At 40.0% G+C, this 22081-nt stretch overlaps 1 protein-coding gene across 1 annotated transcript; it reads right to left on the reverse strand.

Moving 5' to 3' along the window:
* Positions 1-1704: 1704 nt before the first annotated feature.
* Positions 1705-21840, reverse strand: FRG1 (FSHD region gene 1). Its single transcript, XM_062213511.1, has 9 exons — positions 21613-21840; positions 18920-18990; positions 15248-15373; positions 14417-14474; positions 9458-9572; positions 7242-7346; positions 3562-3653; positions 2951-3061; positions 1705-1799 (listed from the first exon to the last, which is right to left on the reverse strand). The coding sequence occupies exons 1-9, from the start codon at positions 21672-21674 to the stop codon at positions 1763-1765; spliced, it is 777 nt and encodes a 258-aa protein (XP_062069495.1). The 5' UTR covers positions 21675-21840; the 3' UTR covers positions 1705-1762.
* Between the last annotated feature and the right edge of the window lie 241 nt (positions 21841-22081).

Genomic DNA, 22081 nt, shown 5'->3' on the forward strand with positions numbered 1-22081 from the left:
AGCAGGGTTTGTCTATCTCCTACACTGAAATCAGTGTTACAGCACAATTTGTATGAATACACTGGGACAAACAGGGGAGGAGCACTCATCTCTTAACAGCATTGGTTGTTGCTTCCCTGGCAATATAAACCCTGTAACAGGCAATGCATTAAAAAAACCTCTTGTTTTTGTTGGGATCTGTAGTTCTGCTCAATGGAATGGGGCAGGAACTAGGGGAAACATGGGAGTGAGTGATGTGACAGGAATCTAGGAACACCCTATGTTCAGAAATGCAGGCCACCAGTGTTCCAGGGGACTCAGTCAGCAGGCAGAAGGTCGTGGTATCATACTCACGGTATCAAACTGTGGTTCATATTACTCACTTTAGAATTTTCTAGAGTACTCATTGAAATGAGCTCTTGGGCTCAATCCTAAGACCTGCTAAGCCTGCATCTCCTGAATGAGTCTTGAAAATTTACACTGGAAAACTAGAGGCCCTAGGTCCCTGTTTTAATTATTTTTAGGGGCTGAGAGCTGGCAAAAGTGAGGACTAGGTCAAGTATAGGGCAGGTTTCTTTTCCTTGGCATTGTCCATTTTGGGCCAAACAATGCATCGTTGTGTAGGGCTGTGCTGTGCACTGCAGGATGTTTAGCAGCATTCCTGGCCTCCACCCACTAGATGCCAGCAGTACTGTTGTCCAGCTGCGACAACCAAGGATGTCTCCAGTCACTGTGAAATGTCCCTTGAGATTTAAAAGTGATCCCAGCTGGAAGCCAGAACCAAAGCTTCTGAGATCACAGTAATCACATTTCTAATCTAAGAATCTGAAGGAGAACACAAGATGAAGAAGGTCCAGCTTCGGAATACAGTGTCAAGTTAGGGCTACACCTACCTACAGAAACAGCTCTTTTGTAAGGCTGTGATGGGCAGCTTAGACACCTTGCTTGTTGAGAGGCCATGCAACTCTAGATTTGGTGACGGTCTGGCAGGTTAGCCCAGGTCTGAATCCTAGTTATGCAATGGATTCAATGTGGACTTCTAAAAACATACAGATGCTTGAGCCAACCTCAGTCCTGAATCAAATTTCCTGTGGTGAAATCCAGGATCTGATCTCCAACCTAGATTTTGAACACTCACTGGAATTGAAGGATACTCAGAATACTGTGTGCAGGAACTGAGAAAGAGCCAGGTCTCAGCAAAGCAGACCTCAGCAATACTTAGATCTGAGCCTCTATAAAGCTCCCCTTGAACGCATCAATCCATTTCCATTGTGGATAAATGTCCTAGTTAAGGCTTCTCCCCGGTGTGTCCCTACCCTCTGTTCTGAGTCTGCCTGCTCTTCTGTAATGTGTTCACTTTCCCATCCCAATGCCTTAGTAGGTAGTGTCGTTCTGCCCAGTCCCCTGTTCTGATACTTGTTTGGGCTGTGATTCGGGCAGTATATAAGGAGTTTCCCAAAGCCTTGCGGATTGACTGGCTTGGGATTTTCTAACTTCCTTTCAAAGCATCCATCAAAGGACAGCACAGGAAATATCAGTTTCTCAGAAGGAAACCCAGAAAAGGAAAACATACACACACACACACACACATTCTGCAGTACTTTGTGGATACTAAATTTCCCTTCCATGGGACATACTACATACATAAAGAATCTACTACATTTGATCAATCTTGGTTGAACTAGCTACTAGTTAAGCAATAATCCCATATTAAATCTGTGAAAATACTTGGTGAATATTTTATTCAGAAAACCAAAGGATAAGACAGAAACAAAAATTCTGGTCATTTGCAGTATCTATCAGCTTTCAATTTGGCTCTCCTGTGTAAACAAAGACAAATAAAAAAACTGTTTAAACAGAGACAAAATCAATGTATAACATACCATTCTCATAGTCAAATGCTATTACATATGAAACTGATGCTTACAAACTATGTGTTCAATTTTGGTTATATTACTATTAAACATCAAAGCATTTTAACATTTTAAATTTCAACTTTATTTCTATACAACATGGATCTAGTCTTATTAAAGTTACTTCCTTATATTAAACAAAGGTTGCCTAGGATTTTTTCAATTCACAATTTTAATTACTTCTGCTTTTAAGCGTACTCTAAATTTCTAATTAAAAGGGTGTCAATGCTTATTTTTTGCAATGCAATATATTTACATCTGATAAATTTGCAGAAAGATTATGTTTTAGAGTCTTTATTGTGATTGTGTTTTATAGCCTCTTCTTAATTTTTAAAAAATTTCTTAAAGATATTGGTCAGCTGGAAAAAAATGAAATGTTTACATTGTTTACCAACATTGAGTAGGAACTGTATCAACTAGTAAATAGGAAATATATGACTAAGTATTGCCTTTTACAAATAATGTAAGGAAAGGTTAAGAGTAACTTAATAATAAGCTAGATTTTGATTTAGCTGTACACTCAACATAGCTAAATGCCTCTGCCTATTTTTCTATGTTGAGAACCTAGTATATTACTTACCTAAATAAGAATAGTGGTAAATACTAATAATGTGCTATGACAAATATTCAGTACACTTCTGAATCTAACTTAATAAAATCACTTCAATGTCTCTTATTTAACTTTCATGCTTAGTCATTTTTAAAATTGATTATTGCCTCATGTCTAGGAACCTGAGCTACTCTAACAGAAGGCACATGATTTTAATTAGTCAAACTTTCTAACAGTTAGAAAAAGATGAAATTTATGAAGTAGTTTCAATCAAACCTCAATTTCCTACAAAAAAGTATTAGTACTGAGAATCTTGTTACAGATTTCAGATATCCTTTTTGGTAATCATTTCCCAGAATTATAATTTTCTCTCTAGGTAATATTATTATACACACATTATAAATTAAGACAAAAAACTGAAAATCATAATAATTTAAGAAGAAAAATTTTACACGCCAGTTCCTACTGACTAATGAAAATAGCTGGAAATGAGTAAGTTGAAAACTACCTGTCCAGAAGTGTCTCATGTAAAAATCCATCTTTCCGAGCCTTTTTAAGGATTTTACTATCTTCTTTGCTTATTTTAAGTTTGTGATCTTGAAAGCTCTGAAATTTCTTCCTGTAAAGAAAATGTCTTTGTTGAAAAATACTTCAAATTTTGATAATATATGTTTAATGATGAATTTACAAATACTGTTACTCTTTTCATTTATTTAAAAATTGTATTTCTTTAATTATATCTTTTCAATTACAAAGATGACCTGTGTGATTCAACACCCAGAGGGCTGTTGTCTGGCAGTTCTACAAAACCCCCTTATCCTGGGGAATGTTTGCTGGAGTCCCCATGTTCTGGTCATGCAACATCATCTGGTTGGCCTTACAGCCATTCTAAGAATGAACCCTGAGAACTGACTATCCCAGTGACTGTAGCTTTCACAGCCAGTGGGATAATTAGGGAAAGTGGAATCACCAGAAAAGTGAAGCATTCAGCTCAGAGCTCTGTGCTGAAGTCTGTATTATGCTGTCCCTCTTTGTGCCTTTCAGGCACATTATATTAAAAATGTTTTGAGATGCACTTCACTGTCAAATCTGTAAGTCTAACAGGAGAAGCATACATACACGTAATTGATTTCACACTGTTTTACATTTCCTTTGTCCTCTTCTGGGATGTCATCTTTTTTCTTGGTTTCCCTTTCAGCACAGGACCTAATCTGGTATTAGAGATGAGAAGCCAAGAGTTTAAACATTTTTGTTCCATCTTCTCTGCTTTACTCAGTATACTAACCATTCTAGGTGACTGCTTATGCAAAAGAAGAAAACAACCAACTTAGCAATTACATTCAGATAAAACCAGGTTCTGGACACATGGTTTTGTTTTTATGAATGCAAAGTTTATATGAATAACTGTTATTTGAAGCACATTTGTTTACTATATTCCTCAAATAATGTGTTTTTTTTTTTTTTTTTAACAAACTGAAGTTTTCTGGCAATCTGGTGTTGAGCCAATCTATTAGTGTCATTTTTCCAATAGTGCAGATAATTATTAGGGTTTTTCAGCAACAAAGTATTTTTAAATTGAAATACGTACATTATGGAATAGGTATTTTCCCTAGTAGTTAAATGCCTATCTCTTACATGAAGTACATGGGTTTGATTTCTGGCTCTGGCTCCTGACTCCAGCTTCCTATAGTGTGATCCCTGGGAGGCAGGGGTGACAGCTCAAGTAACTGAGTTCTGTTACCCAAATGAGACCTTGTAACTTGCTTCAGCCATGGTCCAATAGTGGTTTTTATAGGCACCTTTGGAGTAAACCAGTGGATGGGACCTCTCATTATGTCTGTGATTCTCAAATAAATTAAAATAAAATTAAAAAGAAAAATGAATGCATACCAGTTTTTTAGACATAATGATATCATATACAATAGTCAACAGTCACTATAAACATAGCTCTCATTTGTACTAGACATCTAAAACAACTGTGTGATTTGCTTTATTATGCACAGCACTTGATTTACTGTGGTGTCTGGAACAAAATCTGAAATGTAATAATTCTCTACATGCCTTCTATTAGAAACACTAAAAATTATTTGAAAGATATTTTACAGATACTTCTGAGCAATTAAGCAGTAATTTCATTAATTTAATGCTGGCCTCAAAATAAACACACCAGAATCAAAATTATCCTTGGTACATAATGTTCATTTTATCTGATTAATAGCTTAATAGCTATTTTTACTTATTAGCACAATTACCAAATAAATACATTAAATTTTTAATAACACAATTTGTTTTTACTAAATTGACATCTACCACCTCTAAATTTGCCTTATAACCAAGTATTGACAGATATTTACTATCATATACCGCAGATTAATTGAATATAGAGTAATACAATCAAGTGTGGAATTCGGAGTTTTTTTGTTTTTTTTTAAAGATTTAATTTAGAGAGGGAGGGGAGAGGGGAGAGACAAGAGATCTTCTATCCACTGGTTCATTTCCCAAATGGCCACGATGGCCAGAACTGGGCTGGTCTGGGTCTCCCATATGGTTGCAGGGGCGTAAGCACTTGGGCCATCTTCTGCTGCCTTCCCAGGCACATTAGCAGGGAGCTGGATTGGAAGTGGAGCAGCCATGATTGGAAAGGATGCCCATATGGGATGCTGGCATCACAGGTGGTGGCTTTACCCACTACATCACAGCACCGGCCCTGGAACTAGCAATTTGTAACCTAAAGGACCCAAGTCTGCAAAGTGATCTCTGTGGCTCACTGCCGAGAAAGTGATGACCAATAGGATCTTTATGCCAATGACGTGTATGATTTATGAGACAATTCTGGTTACAAAAAATCCAGGGGCCAGTGTTGTGGCATAATGGGTGAAGCTGCTGCCTATGATGCTGGCATCCCATATGGGTGCTGGTTCATGTCTCGCCTGCTCCTTCTGATCTGGCTCCCTGTTAATGGCCTGGGAAAAAACAGAAGAAGATGGGTTAAGTGTTTGGGTCCCTGCCACTCATGTGGGAGACCTGGATGGCCTGGCCCAGCATGGGCTGTTGTAACCATCTGGGGAGTGAATCAGGGGATGGAGAGTCTCTCTTCTTCTATCTGTAACTCTTTCAAAATAAATCAATAGATCTCTTTTTTTTTTTTTTTAAAGAAGAAATCTACATGAAAAAACAATTTAAACACATCTTGGTGTCTGTCATTGAAAATCAAGTGGCTTCTTTAAGAATCAAGCCTTACAGGTCTTCACCAGGGGCTGGCACTGTGGTATAATGGGTAAAGCCACTACCTGCAGTACCAGCATCCCATATGAGTGCTGGTTCAAGTCCTGGCTGTTCCACTTCCGATCCAGCTCTCTGCTATGGCCTGGGAAAGCAGTGGACGATGGCCCAAATCCTTGGGTCCCTGCACCTGCTGGAGACCCAGAAGAAGCTCGTGGCTCCTGGCTTTGGATCGGCACAGCTCCAGCCATTGCAGCCAATTGGTGAGTGAACCAGCAAATGGAAGACCTTTCTCTCTCTCCTTCTCTCTTTGTGTAACTCTTGACTTTCAATTAAATAAACAAATCTTAAAAAAAAAAAAAAAGTCTTCATCAGATTTCAGTTAATTTACCTGATGCACCCAAGTAATCTTAAAAGTTTTATTTAGAATTTCATCTTGATATGAAGATGTCTGTGTAATTTTTACAATGAAGTCAAACAAAGAGTAGGATTAGGGAATTTGGCCTGGAATAAGGAATATTCATAACCAGCTTAGTGATAGAAAAAAAAAGTTTTATGTACTTCATATTTGTCCTCATGTAAAGATGACTTTTGCTTATTCCTAAAAAGATCAAAACTTTGAAGGCTAAAGCTTTAGAAGCTCTGTTATGGCTTTTATGTTTTATATAGTGACTAGTCTCATGTATGCTTAATTAGCAAACCAAGCAAAACAACCTAGTAACCTTCTCATACATGTTGGCTGGACTGTAGTTCAGTACAACCTCTGTGGAAATGGGCAGTCTCTAACCAAATCAGAAATGCAGATTCCCCTTGAGCCTATAATTCTGTTTCTGGAAATTTACATTCAGACACACTTACACGCCTACAAAACAATGCACATTCATAGTTACATACTGCAGTGCTGCTTGGAAGCACAAAAGCCTAGAAACAACCCACATTTCCAGAGACAAGAAACTGATTAAATTATGGCACATATCTAAAATGGAATAGGATGCAGCTATGGCTGAGAAACAGCAAAAGAGCAAACTTTCCACATATACTGTTAGGGAAGAAATCCCCAAGATATACTATGAAGGAAAAAAGCTAAGGTTTAGAAGAATGTGTACAAGAGGTCATCTTCAGTGTAAAAATTAGTAAATTATAAACATATTCTCCTGTTGATAAGAAAGCTAAACAAGAAACAAGAGGAAGGATGTGGACAAGACAGATGGGAGACAGGAGATCAGGTGGATGGCAGACACACATCATTGTATATTTTTATTTAGAATATTTGTGCTGTGTGAACAAATTATATATTTACAGAATTAAAATTTAAAATTCAACAAATAGAAAACATAGACCTAAAAAGCAGAACTACTCACAAAAAGATATTAACACATGGGGACCAAGGTAGTTCATGAATGTAGTAATTTCTTGATTACACTGTGTTAATAAGCCACAAGTTACGGAATTTATAATTAAAAACAAAGCCTACTTGGAACACCATATTATTACAAGCTATTAATTAAATCTTTAGGGATAGTAAATGGCTAGTCAATATTTTAAAGAGATGCCATATATTGAAATGTCATGATTACCTTTATCATTTCTTCTTCTCCAGCTGTTTTACTTTTTGCTTCTATATCACCTGCTTCATTGCATCTAATAAAGCAGCTATTTGAGGCCAATAAAGCCATTTTCCCCTAAAAATAGCAAAAAAACAGATCTATAAGAACACCTGCAAAAGAAATCTTAAGTCTTTAGATAAATTAACTTTCCCTTCCAGATTCTAAAAATCAAGAATAATAATTTGGAGAAAACCTGGAAAACAAAAACAAATAGAAAATAAAATTACCTATAATCTTATGACTTCAGAATCACCATAATAAACATTTTTGGTATATTCTTTTAGTAGACTAAAATCTAGCCATATGAAATATAATTGTTTCCTAGAAGGCCTTAAAATATTTATTGAGAGGTTAATCCTCTGCCTGTGGTTCTGGCATCCCATATCGGTGCCGGTTCTAGTCCTGGCTGCTCCTCTTCTGATTCAGTTTTCTGCTATGGCCTGGGAAAGCAGAAGAAGATGGCCCAAGTGCTTTGGCCCCTGCAACCACATGGGAGACCTGGAAAAAGCTCCTGGCTCCTAGAAGATCTCTCTCTTTCATTTCTTTCTCTCCCTCTGCATTTCCAATAAATGAAAGTAAATAAAAATTTTAAATCCTTTCTGGCTCCTGGCTTCAGATTGGCCTAGTTCTGGCTGTTACGGCCATTTGGGTAGTGAACCAGCTGATGGAAGACCTCTTTCTCTCTTTGCTCAAGGCCTAGGAAGGCAACAGAAGATGGCCCAAGTACTTGGGCCCTTGCACTCATGTGAGAGACTCCAAAGAGGCTCCTGGCTCCTCAAACTTCCCAGTTCTGGCCATTGTGGCCATTTGGGGAATGAACCAGTGGATGGAAGCTCGCTCTCTGTTTCTCCCTCTCTCTAAGTCTGCCTCTCAAATAAATAAATAAATCTTTAAAAACAAAAATGCTGTTCTCACTGGGTTGTGGCCAGAATTGGAAAATCACTGACTGAGGCAATGTAATCATCTCCTTTTTACAGATATTGGCTAGTTAACATTTTGGGAAAACACTTGGTCCTAATTTGAATTTGTTGTTGAATTTTTTCATACGTGCTGCTCAACTATTCAGCCTCTCTTCCACTTGGTCGGTTGTTCTACTTGGTGCCAAGTGGTCTCAATTTTGATATATCATTTATTTTCTGGGCACTATTTAGCTCTTGGATATTTTGTTAAGTCTACTGCTTAGAGAAAGAGAAAAAGGAAATTATGTATCCTGAATAACAAAGACTTAACAAACAACCATATGTTAGAACTGCTTACTTATTAAAATTATTAAAAATTCATATACTATCTTCATCTTTTTTTGTACCCAAACGATCTTTTTGTACATTATTTGCTCATGGAGTTTCCTGTGAAATGACAGGCTTTTAAGAATATATTTACTTCAATGAACCATTATCATAATTTACTATTTTATGTAGAAGTTGTCAAAATTTGGCCTAGCTTGCTCCACTGTCTTCCTAACACAGTCTCTAATGTTTATGGAAGAACTAATGATTACTGCTAATAAGATACTCCTGAATTAGTGTCTAACTAGGCTTGAAACTGGCTACCATCCTGGTTCTTTAAAGGAAAGTAAGAGACCCACATGCTGGCACCAAGAATGTATGGAAACAATGGTAGGAAAAAGCACTACTGATATTTTTGCTGCACTATTTTTTGAGATTTTTTTTTAAAGATTTATTTTTAAGATTTTGAGATTTATTTATTTGAGAGGCAGAGTTAAAGAGAATAGATACACACACACACACAGAGGTCTTCCATCTGCTGGTTTACTCCCCAAATGGCCGCAATGGCCGGAGCTGGGCTGATCCAAAGCCAGGAGCCAGGAGCCAGGAGCTACTTCTGGGTCTCCCATGTTAGTGCAGAGGCCCAAGTACTTGGACTTGGGCCATCCTCTGCTGATTTCCCAGGCCAATAGCAGAGAACTGGACTGGAAGCGGAGCAGCCAGGACTCAATCTGGCACCTACATGAGATGGTGGTGCTGTAGGTGGGGGCTTAACCTACTATGCCACAGGGCTGGCCCCATGAGATCTTTTTAAGATTATGAAATTATACTGAGTGTTGCCAATTTAATGTATCATATTCATCCTTTATTTATTTATTTTTTTTGGTTTCCTTTGGAAAACATACTTTGATAGACAACGACTTTTACTAAGAGGCTCTTGTAAACAAAAACAAAACTTACATCTTGAAAGACTGGTTCCCACTGTTCTCTTGGTCCAATTGCATCTGAACGCCCGACAACAAGTCCATCTGAATTTATACCAAGGTATTTTCCATAGCCAGATTTCAGGGCAATTCTTTCATAAAACAGATAAATGATAAAAACTGAGAGAAATAAAACAGAAAAACAGCATGCATATATATGTGTGTGTGTGTGTAAACAAATATGAAACAATTTAGATTAGACATGTTCCAAGTGTTCAAAAGCAACATGTGGCTAGTTGCTGCTATATCAGACAGTGCAGTTTTATGTATAAATGGTATTTTCTGCTTTCTAATATAAGCATTACATAATATTTTACATATTATATAGCAAACATTTTCCAAATTCATTATTTTTCAAATATAGTACTTTTAATAGGTACAAATGCTCCATTACAGTTGTGTTAAATTTTTTTCTATTATCGGTAGTTCTCTGACATCATTTCCACATAGAAAATTCTTGATTTATCCTTAGAAGAGGTTCCTAGAAAGGATTTAAAAATTTTATTTACTTTCATTTATTTGAAATGCAGAGGGAGAGAAAGAAATGGAAAGAGAAGCTATTGTTAGGTTCATAAAGGATTACTGATTTTTAGTGAAATGTTCTTTTTTCAATTTTTGAAAATTGCCTTTGTCTTGTCTCATATAATGCTTTTCATATTGAATTCTATTTTGTCTGCTATTAAATATTTCCAAGCCTGCATTTTGTAACTTTATTTTTGAATGGGAATTGCATGCATACTGTATACAAGTTAATTCCAAGAAGAACATATACAATAAACAGATTTTCTCCAGTCAAAAAAAAAAAAAGATATGGAAAGAGAGAGATCTTCCATCTTTTGATTCAATTCCCAAATGTCCTAGCAGCCAGGACTGGGCCAGGCTGAAGCCAGGAGCCTGGATCTCGATTTGGGTCTCCAACGTGGGTGGCAGGGACTCAAGTGCTTGAGCCATCACCTACTATTCATGATGTGTGTTATTAGCTGACAGCTGGAATCAGACTAGAGCTGGGACTTAAACCCAGGCACTCCAATATGGGATGCAGGTATCCCAAGTGGCTTCTGAACTGCTGTGCCAAATGCTTTCCCATAGAAAGGAAATTATCGACGTGCATCACAACACTCATATTTTGCTGTCATAATATTTTCCAAAAAACTGCGTCAACTTGTATTCTCATCTCATATTGATATCTTTTTTATCATAGAATTTAAAAAAGTACTTTATTTGCATTTTATTTATTTCATTTGTATTTTTTAAAAGAATTTTATGATTATAGCTCTTAGATTTCAGACATTCATTTATTTTATTTTATTTATTTATTTTTTGACAGGCAGAGTGGATACTGAGAGAGAGACAGAAAGAAAGGTCTTCCTTTTTGCCACTGCTTCACCCTCCAATGGCCGCTGCAGCTGGCGCATCTCGCTGATCCGAAGCCAGGAGCCAGGTGCTTCTCCTGGTCTCCCATGTGGGTGCAGGGCCCAAGCACTTGGGCCATCCTCCACTGCCTTCCCGGGCCATAGCAGAGAGCTGGCCTGGAAGAGGGGCAACCGGGACAGAATCCGGTGCCCCGACCGGGACTAGAATCTGGTGTGCCGGCGCCGCTAGGCGGAGGATTAGCCTGTTGAGCCGCGGCGCCGGCTTCATTTTTATTTTAATTATTAGTGAGTGATTTATTTAAAATTATCTGGATAGGTTGCTTGTCCATTTCTCTACAGAGGTCTTATTGTTTGCCATTTTTCTATTGGGTCAACAGTACTGTACATACACAGAAAGAGTAAAGAAACCTATTAAGGTTATTGCAAACATTTTTCTCACTTGTCTTAATTTTTTACACTGTGCTTTCTTTATAAAGAAGTTTGTATCAACTTATTTGTTTAAGTTGATTCACTTGATTCTTTAAGTCTTTTACTATGCTTAAGGCTTTCAAGTCTATATAGTAAAATAATTACTGTGATTTAAAAAAAAAGATGATTTCCAACTTTTTACCATACCAATGTTTTGTGATACCAGAATTGACTTCATATTCTTATTGGTTAATGGAAATATATTACAAATGATTAACATGTTGAAAGAACCAACTATTAGAATATTGAAATTCCATATTATGTATAAATTTTCTACATCTACTATACAAAGGATCATTCTGCATTTTTGCATTTAGAGAACATAAAATGTCAGGTTCTAAAATGGTTGTAAAAAGAGTAAAAAATTTTTTTGTTAACTTTATTATGTTGTATTCTCTTCTGTTATTTATTTATTTAAACGATATATTTATTTAAAGGCAGAGTTACAGAAAAGCAGAGGCAGAGAGAGAGAGAGAGGGAGAGAGAAATTTTCCATTTGCTGGTTCATTCCCCAAATGGCCACAACAGCTGGTACTGGGCAAATCTGAAGCCAAGAGCCAGGAGCCAGGAGCTTCCTCTGAGTCTCCCACATGAGTGCAGGGGACCAGGCACTCTGGCCATCTTCTACTGCTTTCCTAAGCCATAGTAGAGAGCTGGATTGGAAGTGGAGCAGCCAGGTCTCGAACCGGTGCCCATATGGGATGCCCGCACTGTAGGTGGCAGCTTTTCCCACTATGCCACAGCGCTGGTCCCTCTCTGCTGGTTTTAGCAATATACTAAAACTTTTAAAACAATTTGTTTCTTTTTATTTTCTTGAAAGGCACAGAGAATGCCAGCCACTGACAAAGATCTTCTAACCATTAATTCACCCTCCAAATGCCTGGAACAGTCAGGGCTGAGTCAAAGCTGAAGCCAGGAGCCAGAAGTCAATCTGGGTGGCAGAGACCAAAGTACTTGAGCTTTCACCTGCTGCCCTCCTATGCATTTAGCAGGAAAGTGGAACTGAAGAGGAGTTGGGACTCCAACAAAAGCATTCCAGTGAGGGAAAGAGGCATCCCCAGTGGCCAACACCTTCCCCACTACTCCTTTCTTTGACTCTCTTATTTATGTATCTTGCCTTTGAACCAGCACAAGCTTATAGAAGGGGGCTTCAAAAAATTTCTGGAAAAATGGGATTAAAAGATGTATGTTCACGTATAAATAATCTGAAATTCATGCATAGTTTTTTCATATTATGCATTTTCTGTGAACTTTCTGAAGACCACTCAGATATATGTATTTCAAAACTTTTTTGCACCATAATCATTTCATTTTCCATGTCCTTTTTTTTTTTTTTTTATTTGACAGGCAGAGTGGACAGTGAGAGAGAGAGACAGAGAGAAAGGTCTTCCATTTTGCCATTGGTTCACCCTCCAATGGCCGCTGCGGTAGGCGCGCTGCGGCCGGCGCACTGCGCTGATCCGATGGCAGGAGCCAGGTGCTTCTCCTGGTCTCCCATGGGGTGCAGGGCCCAAGCACTTGGGCCATCCTCCACTGCACTCCCGGGCCACAGCAAAGAGCTGGCCTGGAAGAGGGGCAACCGGGACAGGATCGGTGCCCCGACCGGGACTAGAACCCGGTGTGCCGGCGCCGCAAGGCGGAGGATAGCCTAGTGTGCCGCGGCGCCGGCCTCCATGTCCTTTTTGAAGTTCCTTCAAGTATCACAGCAACATTAGACCAGGTTTTGTCCTCTGTTTTCTTCACACCATCTTTCTGGTCTGTGACACTATCAATATTCATTGTTTTAACTTAAAAATATATTTACAGTCTACTATCACATATGGGTATAAATCATAATGTACGGCCGGCACCGTGGCTCAACAGGCTAATCCTCCACCTAGCGGCGCCGGCACATCAGGTTCTAGTCCTGGTCGGGGCACCGGATTCTGTCCCGGTTGCCCCTCTTCCAGGCCAGCTCTCTGCTATGGCCCGGGAGTGCAGTGGAGGATGGCCCAGGTGCTTGGGCCCTGCACCCCATGGGAGACCAGGAGAAGCACCTGGCTCCTGCCATCGGATCAGCACGGTGCGCCGGCCACAGCGTGTCGGCCGTGGCGGCCATTGGAGGGTGAACCAACGGCAAAGGAAGACCTTTCTCTCTGTCTCTCTCATTATCCACTCTGCCTGTCAAAAATGAAAAAAAAAAAAAAAAATCATAATGTACACTTTATGTTGTAACTTTAATTCCTTTTTTTTTTTTAATACTTATTTATTTGAAAAGCAGAATTAGAGAGAGGCAGAAGCAGAGAGAAAGAGAGAGAGAGAAAGAGAGAGAGAGAAAGTGAAAGTGTTCTCTCTGCTGGTTCACGCCCCAAATGGCTGCAATGGCTGGAGCTGAGCTGATTTGAAGCTAGGAGTCAGGAGCTATTTCTAGGTCTCCCAAAAGGGTGCAGTGGGCCAAGGAATTAGGCCATCTTCCACTGCTTTCCCAGGCATAGCAGAGAGTTAGATTGGAAGTGGAGCAGCTGGGACTCGAATCAGCACCCATATGGGGTGCTGGCACTTCAGGCTGCTGTTTACCTCTATGCCACAGTGCTGGCCCCTAATTCTCTTCTAAAAACACAGTTACTATATATCCAATTTATATACTTAAAATATTTACATAATGTTAGATATTTAAAATGGCACAAAATCTATTTCTTTGGCTTTATCTACATAGATACTAGAATTTTTTAGGGAATGAAATTAAATTAGGAAATAAAAAGTTATGGGGCATTGTGGTGTAGCAGTTGAATCTCCACTGCGATGTCAGTATCCCATATGGTTCAAGTCCCTGCTGCTCACTTTCCATCCAGCTCCCTGCTAATGTGCCTGGAAAAGCAGCAGAAGATGGCCCAAGTGTTTGAGTCCCTGCACCCAAGTGGGAGACCTGAAAAAAGCTCCTGGCTCCTGGTTTTGGCTTGGCCCAGCCCTGGTCATTGTGACCATTTGGGGAGTGAAATAGCAGATAGATCTCTCTGTCTCTCCTTCTCTCTCTGTAACTCTGCCCTTCCAATAAATAAAAGAATAAATCTTTAGAAAAAGGAAAAAGTTATTATTGTAGCTCAACACAAACTTACCTTGAATCAGACAATTTGACAGCAGTAAACTGCTCTGGAGGACTGGGGCCCTCATCAACTACAGGGAAAAAAAAACATAGAAAATAAACTTGTCATTTGTTTTTATTTTATATGTAGAGACACTCCTGGGCTTTTAAAAATGTAGCTTTTTATTCTAAAATGTAAGAACATCATGGTATTCAGACATACTGTAACAATATAGCATCTACAGTATCAAGATCTGTTTCACTGTATCATAAGTACAGCGCTAATTTACATTATAAGGGAAGTTGGCAAGATGCTTAGTCATTTCTAAGGTATTTGCTCTCTGTTTTAAAATACAGCACGTAAACATGGAAGCACTGAACTTTTAAAACAGTAAATGCTTTTATTTATTGAAGGGATAGCCATTTTGACCAAAATGAGACTACTTCTTACTTTCTAATTACTTCATATCTCATTAGTGCTTTCTCTGATGGACTAGAGAATGAGAAAACTTCTAAATGTTAACTATAAAACTACGTTAATTTTGGAAAAATGTCTGAAGTTCAAACCTTTGACTTAACCAGGTTCTCTTTTTCTTTTCACTTACTATTTCAGTTCATGCTGTTTTTGATTTCTATTTGTGCTCTTCTGGAACTACATAGAATATTTCAAATGCTTATACTGGAAAAAGTAAGCTGTCAATAGTTGGTAAATATTGAGAAAGAACAAAATGGAAGAGTCCACTGAAAGGGATCCACTTCTTTGGAATATGCTTGACTAGTCAGAATTTGGCTTCAGTCAAAGAACTTAAAAAAATATATACTTTTAAAGGATTTTTCCATTCTGTTGCTACAACCAGATACAAACCTTCTTTATGTGGAGCTCCCAGAGTAAAAAGACCATTGTCAAGTGCATGGATATAGGTTCCTTTATCCATTTCAATAGCTATGGTTCCAGAAATGTCACCAAAGTTTGCCACTGTCCACCAAATCCCTAAAAAAAAAAAGATATTTAACCTTTATATTTTAAATATAGGTTCTTTTTTGTTGTTGTCACAAATTTTTAAAAAACTATTTATTTTGCAGTTGCAAGAAATAAATGTATAGAGAACTCATATACCTTTTACTCTCTCCCAATGCATCTTTCCTAACTGTAATACAGTGTCAAAACTGGGAAGCTGACATTGATATAACCCATGAATCTCACTCAGATTTCACTAGGTTTATATGAACTTGTGTGTTTGTGTGACAACCGTCAAGGTTAAGATCTAAGTGCTTGGGCCTCTGCCACTCACACAGGATGTATTCCAGGCTTCTGGCTTTTGCCTGGTCCAAACCTGGCTGCTGCAGCATTTCAGGGAGTGAACTGGTAGATGGAAGATCTCTCCTGATATCCATCTATCTATCTGCTTACCTCTCTCTCCCCCACTCTGTCACTCTGCCTTTAAAAAAAATAAATATCTAAGTAAATAAATCTTAAAAAACAAAGAAGATCTGTTTTGTAAAAAATAAATATATGCTTATTTATACATCAAGCTCGGCAAAGCCATAATGCAAAAGAAGGAGTCAAGAAAAGAAACTGCTGCTGAGTTTGCCCTCTACCATGAAACAATGGACAGGATGTATGAGAAAACGCTTTTCAGGAACTGAGCACACACACAGCAGGACTGAGATTTCTGACAAATGCAAACATACGAGGTAACCCTTTGGTTTTCATTCACTTTGGTTTTCTGCCTAATGGCAGTTTCTCCACTAGAGCAGGGGCACAGAGCTCCAGAAGAACAAGAAACTACATTAAAAGAAGAGGCTGAACTGACAAGGAACACTTAACAATTCTAAATGTGCATGCATCATAAGATAAGTGTTTAAAACACTTTAGGCAAAAAGTGACAGAGGAGAAAAAAATCCAGAATTAGAGTTGGAGATTTTAATACAACTGTCTCAGTAAACTGTAGAATTAGTCATAAATCAGAAATACAATTATCTGAACATCTACTGCCTCCACCAATCGATTTTCTTGCAAAGTACACAATCTTTTCAAGTGTACATGGAAATTCACCACGAAAGTATGTTCTCTAGCCACATTATAAATGAGTTAATTAACAATAACAGTTACGATGTTTCTAAGTAGAAAAACTTAAACAGCACACCTAAATAACCCATGAATCATTTAAAGGCAGAGTTACAGAGATAGGGAGAGGCAAGATTGAATCTTCCACCCACTAGTTCATTCCCCAAATGGCTGCAACGACCAGGGCTGGGCCAGGTCAAGGTTGGGAGCCAGGAGCTTCATCTGGGTCTCCCTTATGGGTGCAATGACCCAAGGACTTGGCCGTCCTCTGTTGCTTTCCCAGGCACATTAGGAGCTGGATTGCAAGTGGAGCAGTTGGGACTTGAACATGTGCCCATATGGGAGATGCTGGAGTTGCAGGAAATGGCTTTAACAGCATTGTCTCCCCAAAACATTTATTTATTTGAAAGTCAGAGTTACACACACAGAGAGAAGGAGAGGCAGAGAGAGAGAGAGAGAGAGAGAAAGAGGGAGAGAAAGAGAGAGGTCTTCTATCAGCTAGTTCACTCCCCAGTTGGCCAAAATGGCCAGAGCTGTGCCAATCCGAAGCCAGGAGCTTCTTCCAGGTCTCCCACGTGGGCGCAGGGGCCCAAGGTCTTGGACCATCTTCTGCTTTCCAGGCCAAAGCAGAGAGCTGGATCAAAAGTTGAGCAGCCAGAACTTGAACTGGTGCCCTTATGGGATGCCGGCACTGCAGGCAGCGGCTTTACCCGCTATGCCACAGCACGGGCCCCCACAAAACATTTTTAACTGAATGAAAATAAAACACGAAAATCTGTGGATGTAGCTACAGTAGTGTGAAGGAGTTCTAATCTTCCGCAATAAGGAGGTATACAATAAGAGTAAATTAAATCTATAGTAAGTTAAATGAAGAAAATAATACATCTGTTAAATAAATGAACGAGAAAATCAGGAAACGGTGTTTAGCCACTAGGCTCTGTATCCTCTTATAGGAGTACTGAATTCAATTCTTGGCTGTGGTTCCTGAATCCAAACCTGGGAGGCAGTAGTGACAGCTCATGTGACTGAGTTCCTGCAACCCACACGAGGGACCTGGATTGAGTTTCTGCTCTCAGCTTTGGACCCAGTCTAGCAAAAGCTGTTGCAGATGTTTGGGGAATGAACCAGTGGATAGGAACTTACTCTCTTTGGCTCTCTGCCTCTCAAAGGACGGAAGGAAGGAAGGAAGGAATGAAGGCAGGCAGGCAGGCTCGAAGTCAACAGTACGAGAAAAAAGTTAATAAAATTGGAATTTATAAAGATTATCAAATTGGTAAATCTCCATCTAGATTGAATAATCCAAGAAAAAAGTTGCAAAAAGACAAAATACCAATATGAGGATGAGTGAAGAGATTGCAATATAGCATCTACAGAAATTACAGGAATATTAAGAGACTTTTCTGAACAATTTTATAACAGATTCACAAGGTACATGAAATAAAAATTTTCTTAAAGATATAAATTGCCAAAAGTGAAACAATAAAAAGCTAAAAATGTCTTTTAAAGAAATGTAATTGAAAATTTTACATTTTCACACAACAAAACAAAAAACAAAACTAAACAAAACTCTAGGTCCAGATGTATTCCCTGGTAAATTATACCAAACATGTAAATAGAAATCTTATACAGCAGGTTCCAAATTAGGGGAAGATAGGGTGCTTACCAACTCATTTTGAGACCAGTATTATCTTAACACCAAAGTAAAATAAAGACATTAGGAGAAAAGGAAACAAAAGTCCAGTTTTGCTCAACACAGCTTTAAAAAGCCTGAAAAAATACTAGAAATCAAATCCAGCAATAAATCAAAGGAAAACAAACACATCATAAACCAACTGAGGTGTAGCTTAGGCACAGGAAGTTGGCTTTAGAGTTGAAATGAAACTAGGGTAATTCATTGGCAAAAGTCTTGCCATGTTATCATCTGAACAGGCATAGAAAAAACACTTGATGGAACTAAACCGCTTAGTAATAAAAGCTCCCAGGAAATGAAGTGTAAAAGGAAACATCCTCATTTTGAAAGACAGGGAAGGAGAGAAGGAGAGAAAAGGAGATGGAGGGAGGGAGAGGAGAGGGAGAGAGGGAAAGTGGGGGAAGGAGGGAGGGGCAGAGGGGGAGAGGGGGGCAGAGAGGGAGAGAGAGAGAGAGATGTCTTCAGTCTGCTCATTCAATCACCAAACACCAAAATGGCCACAATGGCTGAGGCTGGGAAAGGCAGAAGCCAGGACCCAGAAGCTTTTTCTGGGTCTCCCACTTGGGCCATCCTCCACTGCTTTTCCCAGGCGCATTAGCAGGGAGCTGGATGGGGAATGGAGCAGTAGGTACTTGAACTGGCATCAACAAGGGATGCTGGTGCTGCAGGTGGTGGCTTTACTCACTAAGTCACAATACCAGCCCCAGGTAATAAATTCTTACCTAGGAGAATTCAACACATGTTAACTTTTCTCAGAATAAAGTTCTGAACTGACTCACCAACAACATCAAGTTGGGTTTCTTCATCCTCTTCTCTTTTTCTCTTCTTATCTTTGTTCTTTTTCTTCTTACTACAGGAGATAATTTATCTGGATGAGCATATACATTGATTTATATGTTAACTATCAAAAGATGGAAGCTTATATGGGCTTTTTAAGCTATGTATTAATTTATAAATTCTTGATTTATACTGAAATACTCTTTTTATTTATTTATTTTGACAGGCAGGGTGGACAGTGAGAGAGAGAGAGACAGACAGAAAAGTCTTCCTTTTCCGTTGGTTCACCCTCCAATGGCCGCCGCGGCCGGCGCACTGCGCTGATCCGAAGCCAGGAGCCAGGTGCTTATCCTGGTCTCCCATGGGGTGCAGGGGCAAAGGACCTGGGCCATCTTCCACTGCACTTCCGGGCCACAGCAGAGGGCTGGCCTGGAAGGGGGGCAACCGGGACAGAATCCGGTGCCCCGACCGGGACTAGAACCCGGTGTGCCGGCACCGCAAGGCGGAGGATTAGCCAAGTGAGCCATGGCGCCGGCCTGAAATACTCTTACTTATAGAATAGAGAAGTTGCTTCTGGCCCTGTGGATACTGTGTCATGGGTAAGAGAAGACTCTGGAGCCAGATTACACGGCTTTAAGTACCGATTCTGTCGATTTTTAGCTGTGATTTTTGGAAAAGGTACTTAATATTTCGGTGAGTGAATTTCCCCACTTAATAAAACGAGGATAACTTAACCCAATTCTTTAGGTCACCATGAGGATTAAGAGTTAATATGGGGGCTGTGGCGTAGAGGGTACAGCCACACCTGCAGTGCCAGCATCCCATGTGGGCGCAGGTTTGAGTCCCAGCTGCTCCACTTCCGATCCAGCTCCCTGCTGTGGGCTGGGAAAGCAGTAGAAGATGGCCTGAGTCCTTGGGCCCCTGCACCCGTGTGGGAGACCCAGAGGAGGCTCCTGGCTTCAGATTGGTGCAGCTCTAGCTTTTGCAGCCAATTAGGGAGTGGACCATCAGATGGAAGACCGACCTCTCTCTCTCTCTCTGCCTCTCCTTCTCTCCCTGTAACTCTTTCAAGTACATAAATAAATCTTTAAAAATAAAAGTTAATATGTACTTCCTACATTGCTAATGGGAATATTAAGTGGAGCAGCCTCTTGGGAAAATAGTTTGGGGTTTCTAAAAATTTAAACACAGAGTTACCATAGGACTCTGCAATTCCACACCTAAGTATATATACTCAAGAAAAATGAAAAGATACCACGTAAACACTTAATAAGAATATTCATATCCGAATTATCCATAATAGCCAAATACAGGAAACCAGATGAAAAGTCCCCATAAGATGTTTCCATTTACATGAGGTACTCAGAATAGGTAAATCCCTATCAACAGAAAGCAGATGACAGGTTGTCAAGGAATTAGGAGAGGAGGGGACAAGGAGTGAGACTACTTGATGGGTAAAAGGTTTCTTTTTGGAGTGATGAAAATGTTGAATAAGTAGAAAGCAGTGACCCTTATAAATACACTAACTATTGAGTACTACAGGAGTGAATTTTATGGTGTATGAATTACATCTCGAAAATGATAAAATAGACTCTAAGGGCAATTTTAAGAAAAAGTTAATATGCAAACTGCTTAGAACAATTCTTGGCACATAGAAAGTGAGACATTCCTGCTGTGGTCAGTAATTACAAATAAGACACATTTATTTGCATTTTAATCATCAAGTAACTTTTCAAAAGCTAATTCTCCACTCCGCCCAGCAAATTCGGACAGTAAAAGTTTCACATTTACTCCAGACCAGTTCTTCATGATGCCAGACCTCTAGGTAGGGTTCTCAAGGGCAATGGCTTCAGCTGGCTCCTCGACACTTTCTCTACAATTCAATCCAAGTTACCCAAAGCTATTTATCTCTGTGCTCAGCTGTAAACGTTCCACATTTGTAAAAGCCGTCAACCTCGGACAAACCTACCAGTTCAAAACGACGTGGAGATACGAGTGGACAGTTAGTTACCTTTCCCTAAAAGTTAATCACAATTCATCACCACGGTCCCTTGCATTTGGCTCTATTTACTGCACACGTTACTTCATTCAATCTTCATAATAATTCTTTTAAAGTACATATGGACACTCAAAAAAACAACTGAGCTAAGTGGAAGCTCAGATATAAACCGATCTGCAGCAGACCACATCAGCTGCCTGGTGGAGACCAGACTCCAGGCCGTATTCCTACCAACACACCCTTAATCCCTATGAGATTCAGCCCAGCTCCACTCTCCCCATTTCGTTAGAAAAAAAATGAACCAACAGTTATTTTAGGCGGAAAGAAATAAAAGGTGAAAATACACACCTACAAAGTTGTCCGACTCACTGGATCAGACTAAAGCCAACCCATCACACACAGGTCTGGAGGGGAAGCTCGGGGGACCCAAACTTTTAGCTATCGGGCTACTGGTCTCCCCGCTCTTTCCTTCTCAGGGGCTAACAACGAGGGGGCCAGGCCTCGGTGTTCCCTCTCCGCGGCCCTGCACCGGCGCGGCGAGCCGAGCGGCCGCCTCCGTCCACCCAGGACACGGGGCCAGGCTCAGATTCCAGCAGACGAGAAAAGACAGCCCTCTGCGGCTCCCTCGGGGCTCGGGGTGGGCAGGGACACGTCAACAAGAACCGAAGAGTTTCCCGCGCCAGAGTCAGGTCTCACCTCTTAGCCTTCGTCCCTTTGAGCACGAGTTTGGTGGACTTCACGTAGGAGTATTCCGCCATGGTTCTGAAGAAACCCGTATAAGGAGGCGGCAGCCGCCTCCGGACAAAACGTCTACACTGGAACGGGAACGCGGGAGAAGTAACGACTCCCAGAAAGACTGCGCAACCAGTCCTCCGCTCAAAACACCGTTTGTTTCCCACCGGAAGAGAAGTTCCAAACCCAGGAACTCTTATTTCCTGTTTTAAGGCGAGGCGCTACGGAGGCTGCAGAGGGTCAACATACATCGGCGTTCATGTGCGCCCTCTGGCGGAACTCTTGAATGTTAAGTCTTTCTCAAACGAGGACGCCGGGAAGGACTCGCCCTCTGGCGGATGCGGCAGCTCTCACAGCAGTGGCGGTCTTTGCCATTTTTGTTCAGCTTCCTGCAGCGTCTCAGGAGTAGGTGAGGATTTGCTTAGTCACAGGG

This window comes from Lepus europaeus, chromosome 16 (genome assembly GCF_033115175.1).
Source record: "Lepus europaeus isolate LE1 chromosome 16, mLepTim1.pri, whole genome shotgun sequence".
In the NCBI taxonomy this organism is placed as follows: Eukaryota; Metazoa; Chordata; class Mammalia; order Lagomorpha; family Leporidae; genus Lepus; species Lepus europaeus.

What these genes read in the sequence shown, in the direction of transcription:
- FRG1 (XM_062213511.1), bottom strand. Translation starts at nt 21,674, where the DNA reads ATGGCGGAATACTCCTACGTGAAGTCCACCAAACTCGTGCTCAAAGGG. An exon ending in GGGAGCTCCACATAAAGAAG is followed by an intron (nt 14,475 to 15,247) that starts GTTTGTATCTGG and finishes TTTTCCCTGTAG; the next exon opens with TTGATGAGGGCCCCAGTCCT. An exon ending in CATGAGACACTTCTGGACAG is followed by an intron (nt 1,800 to 2,950) that starts GTAGTTTTCAAC and finishes TTGTTTACACAG; the next exon opens with GAGAGCCAAATTGAAAGCTG.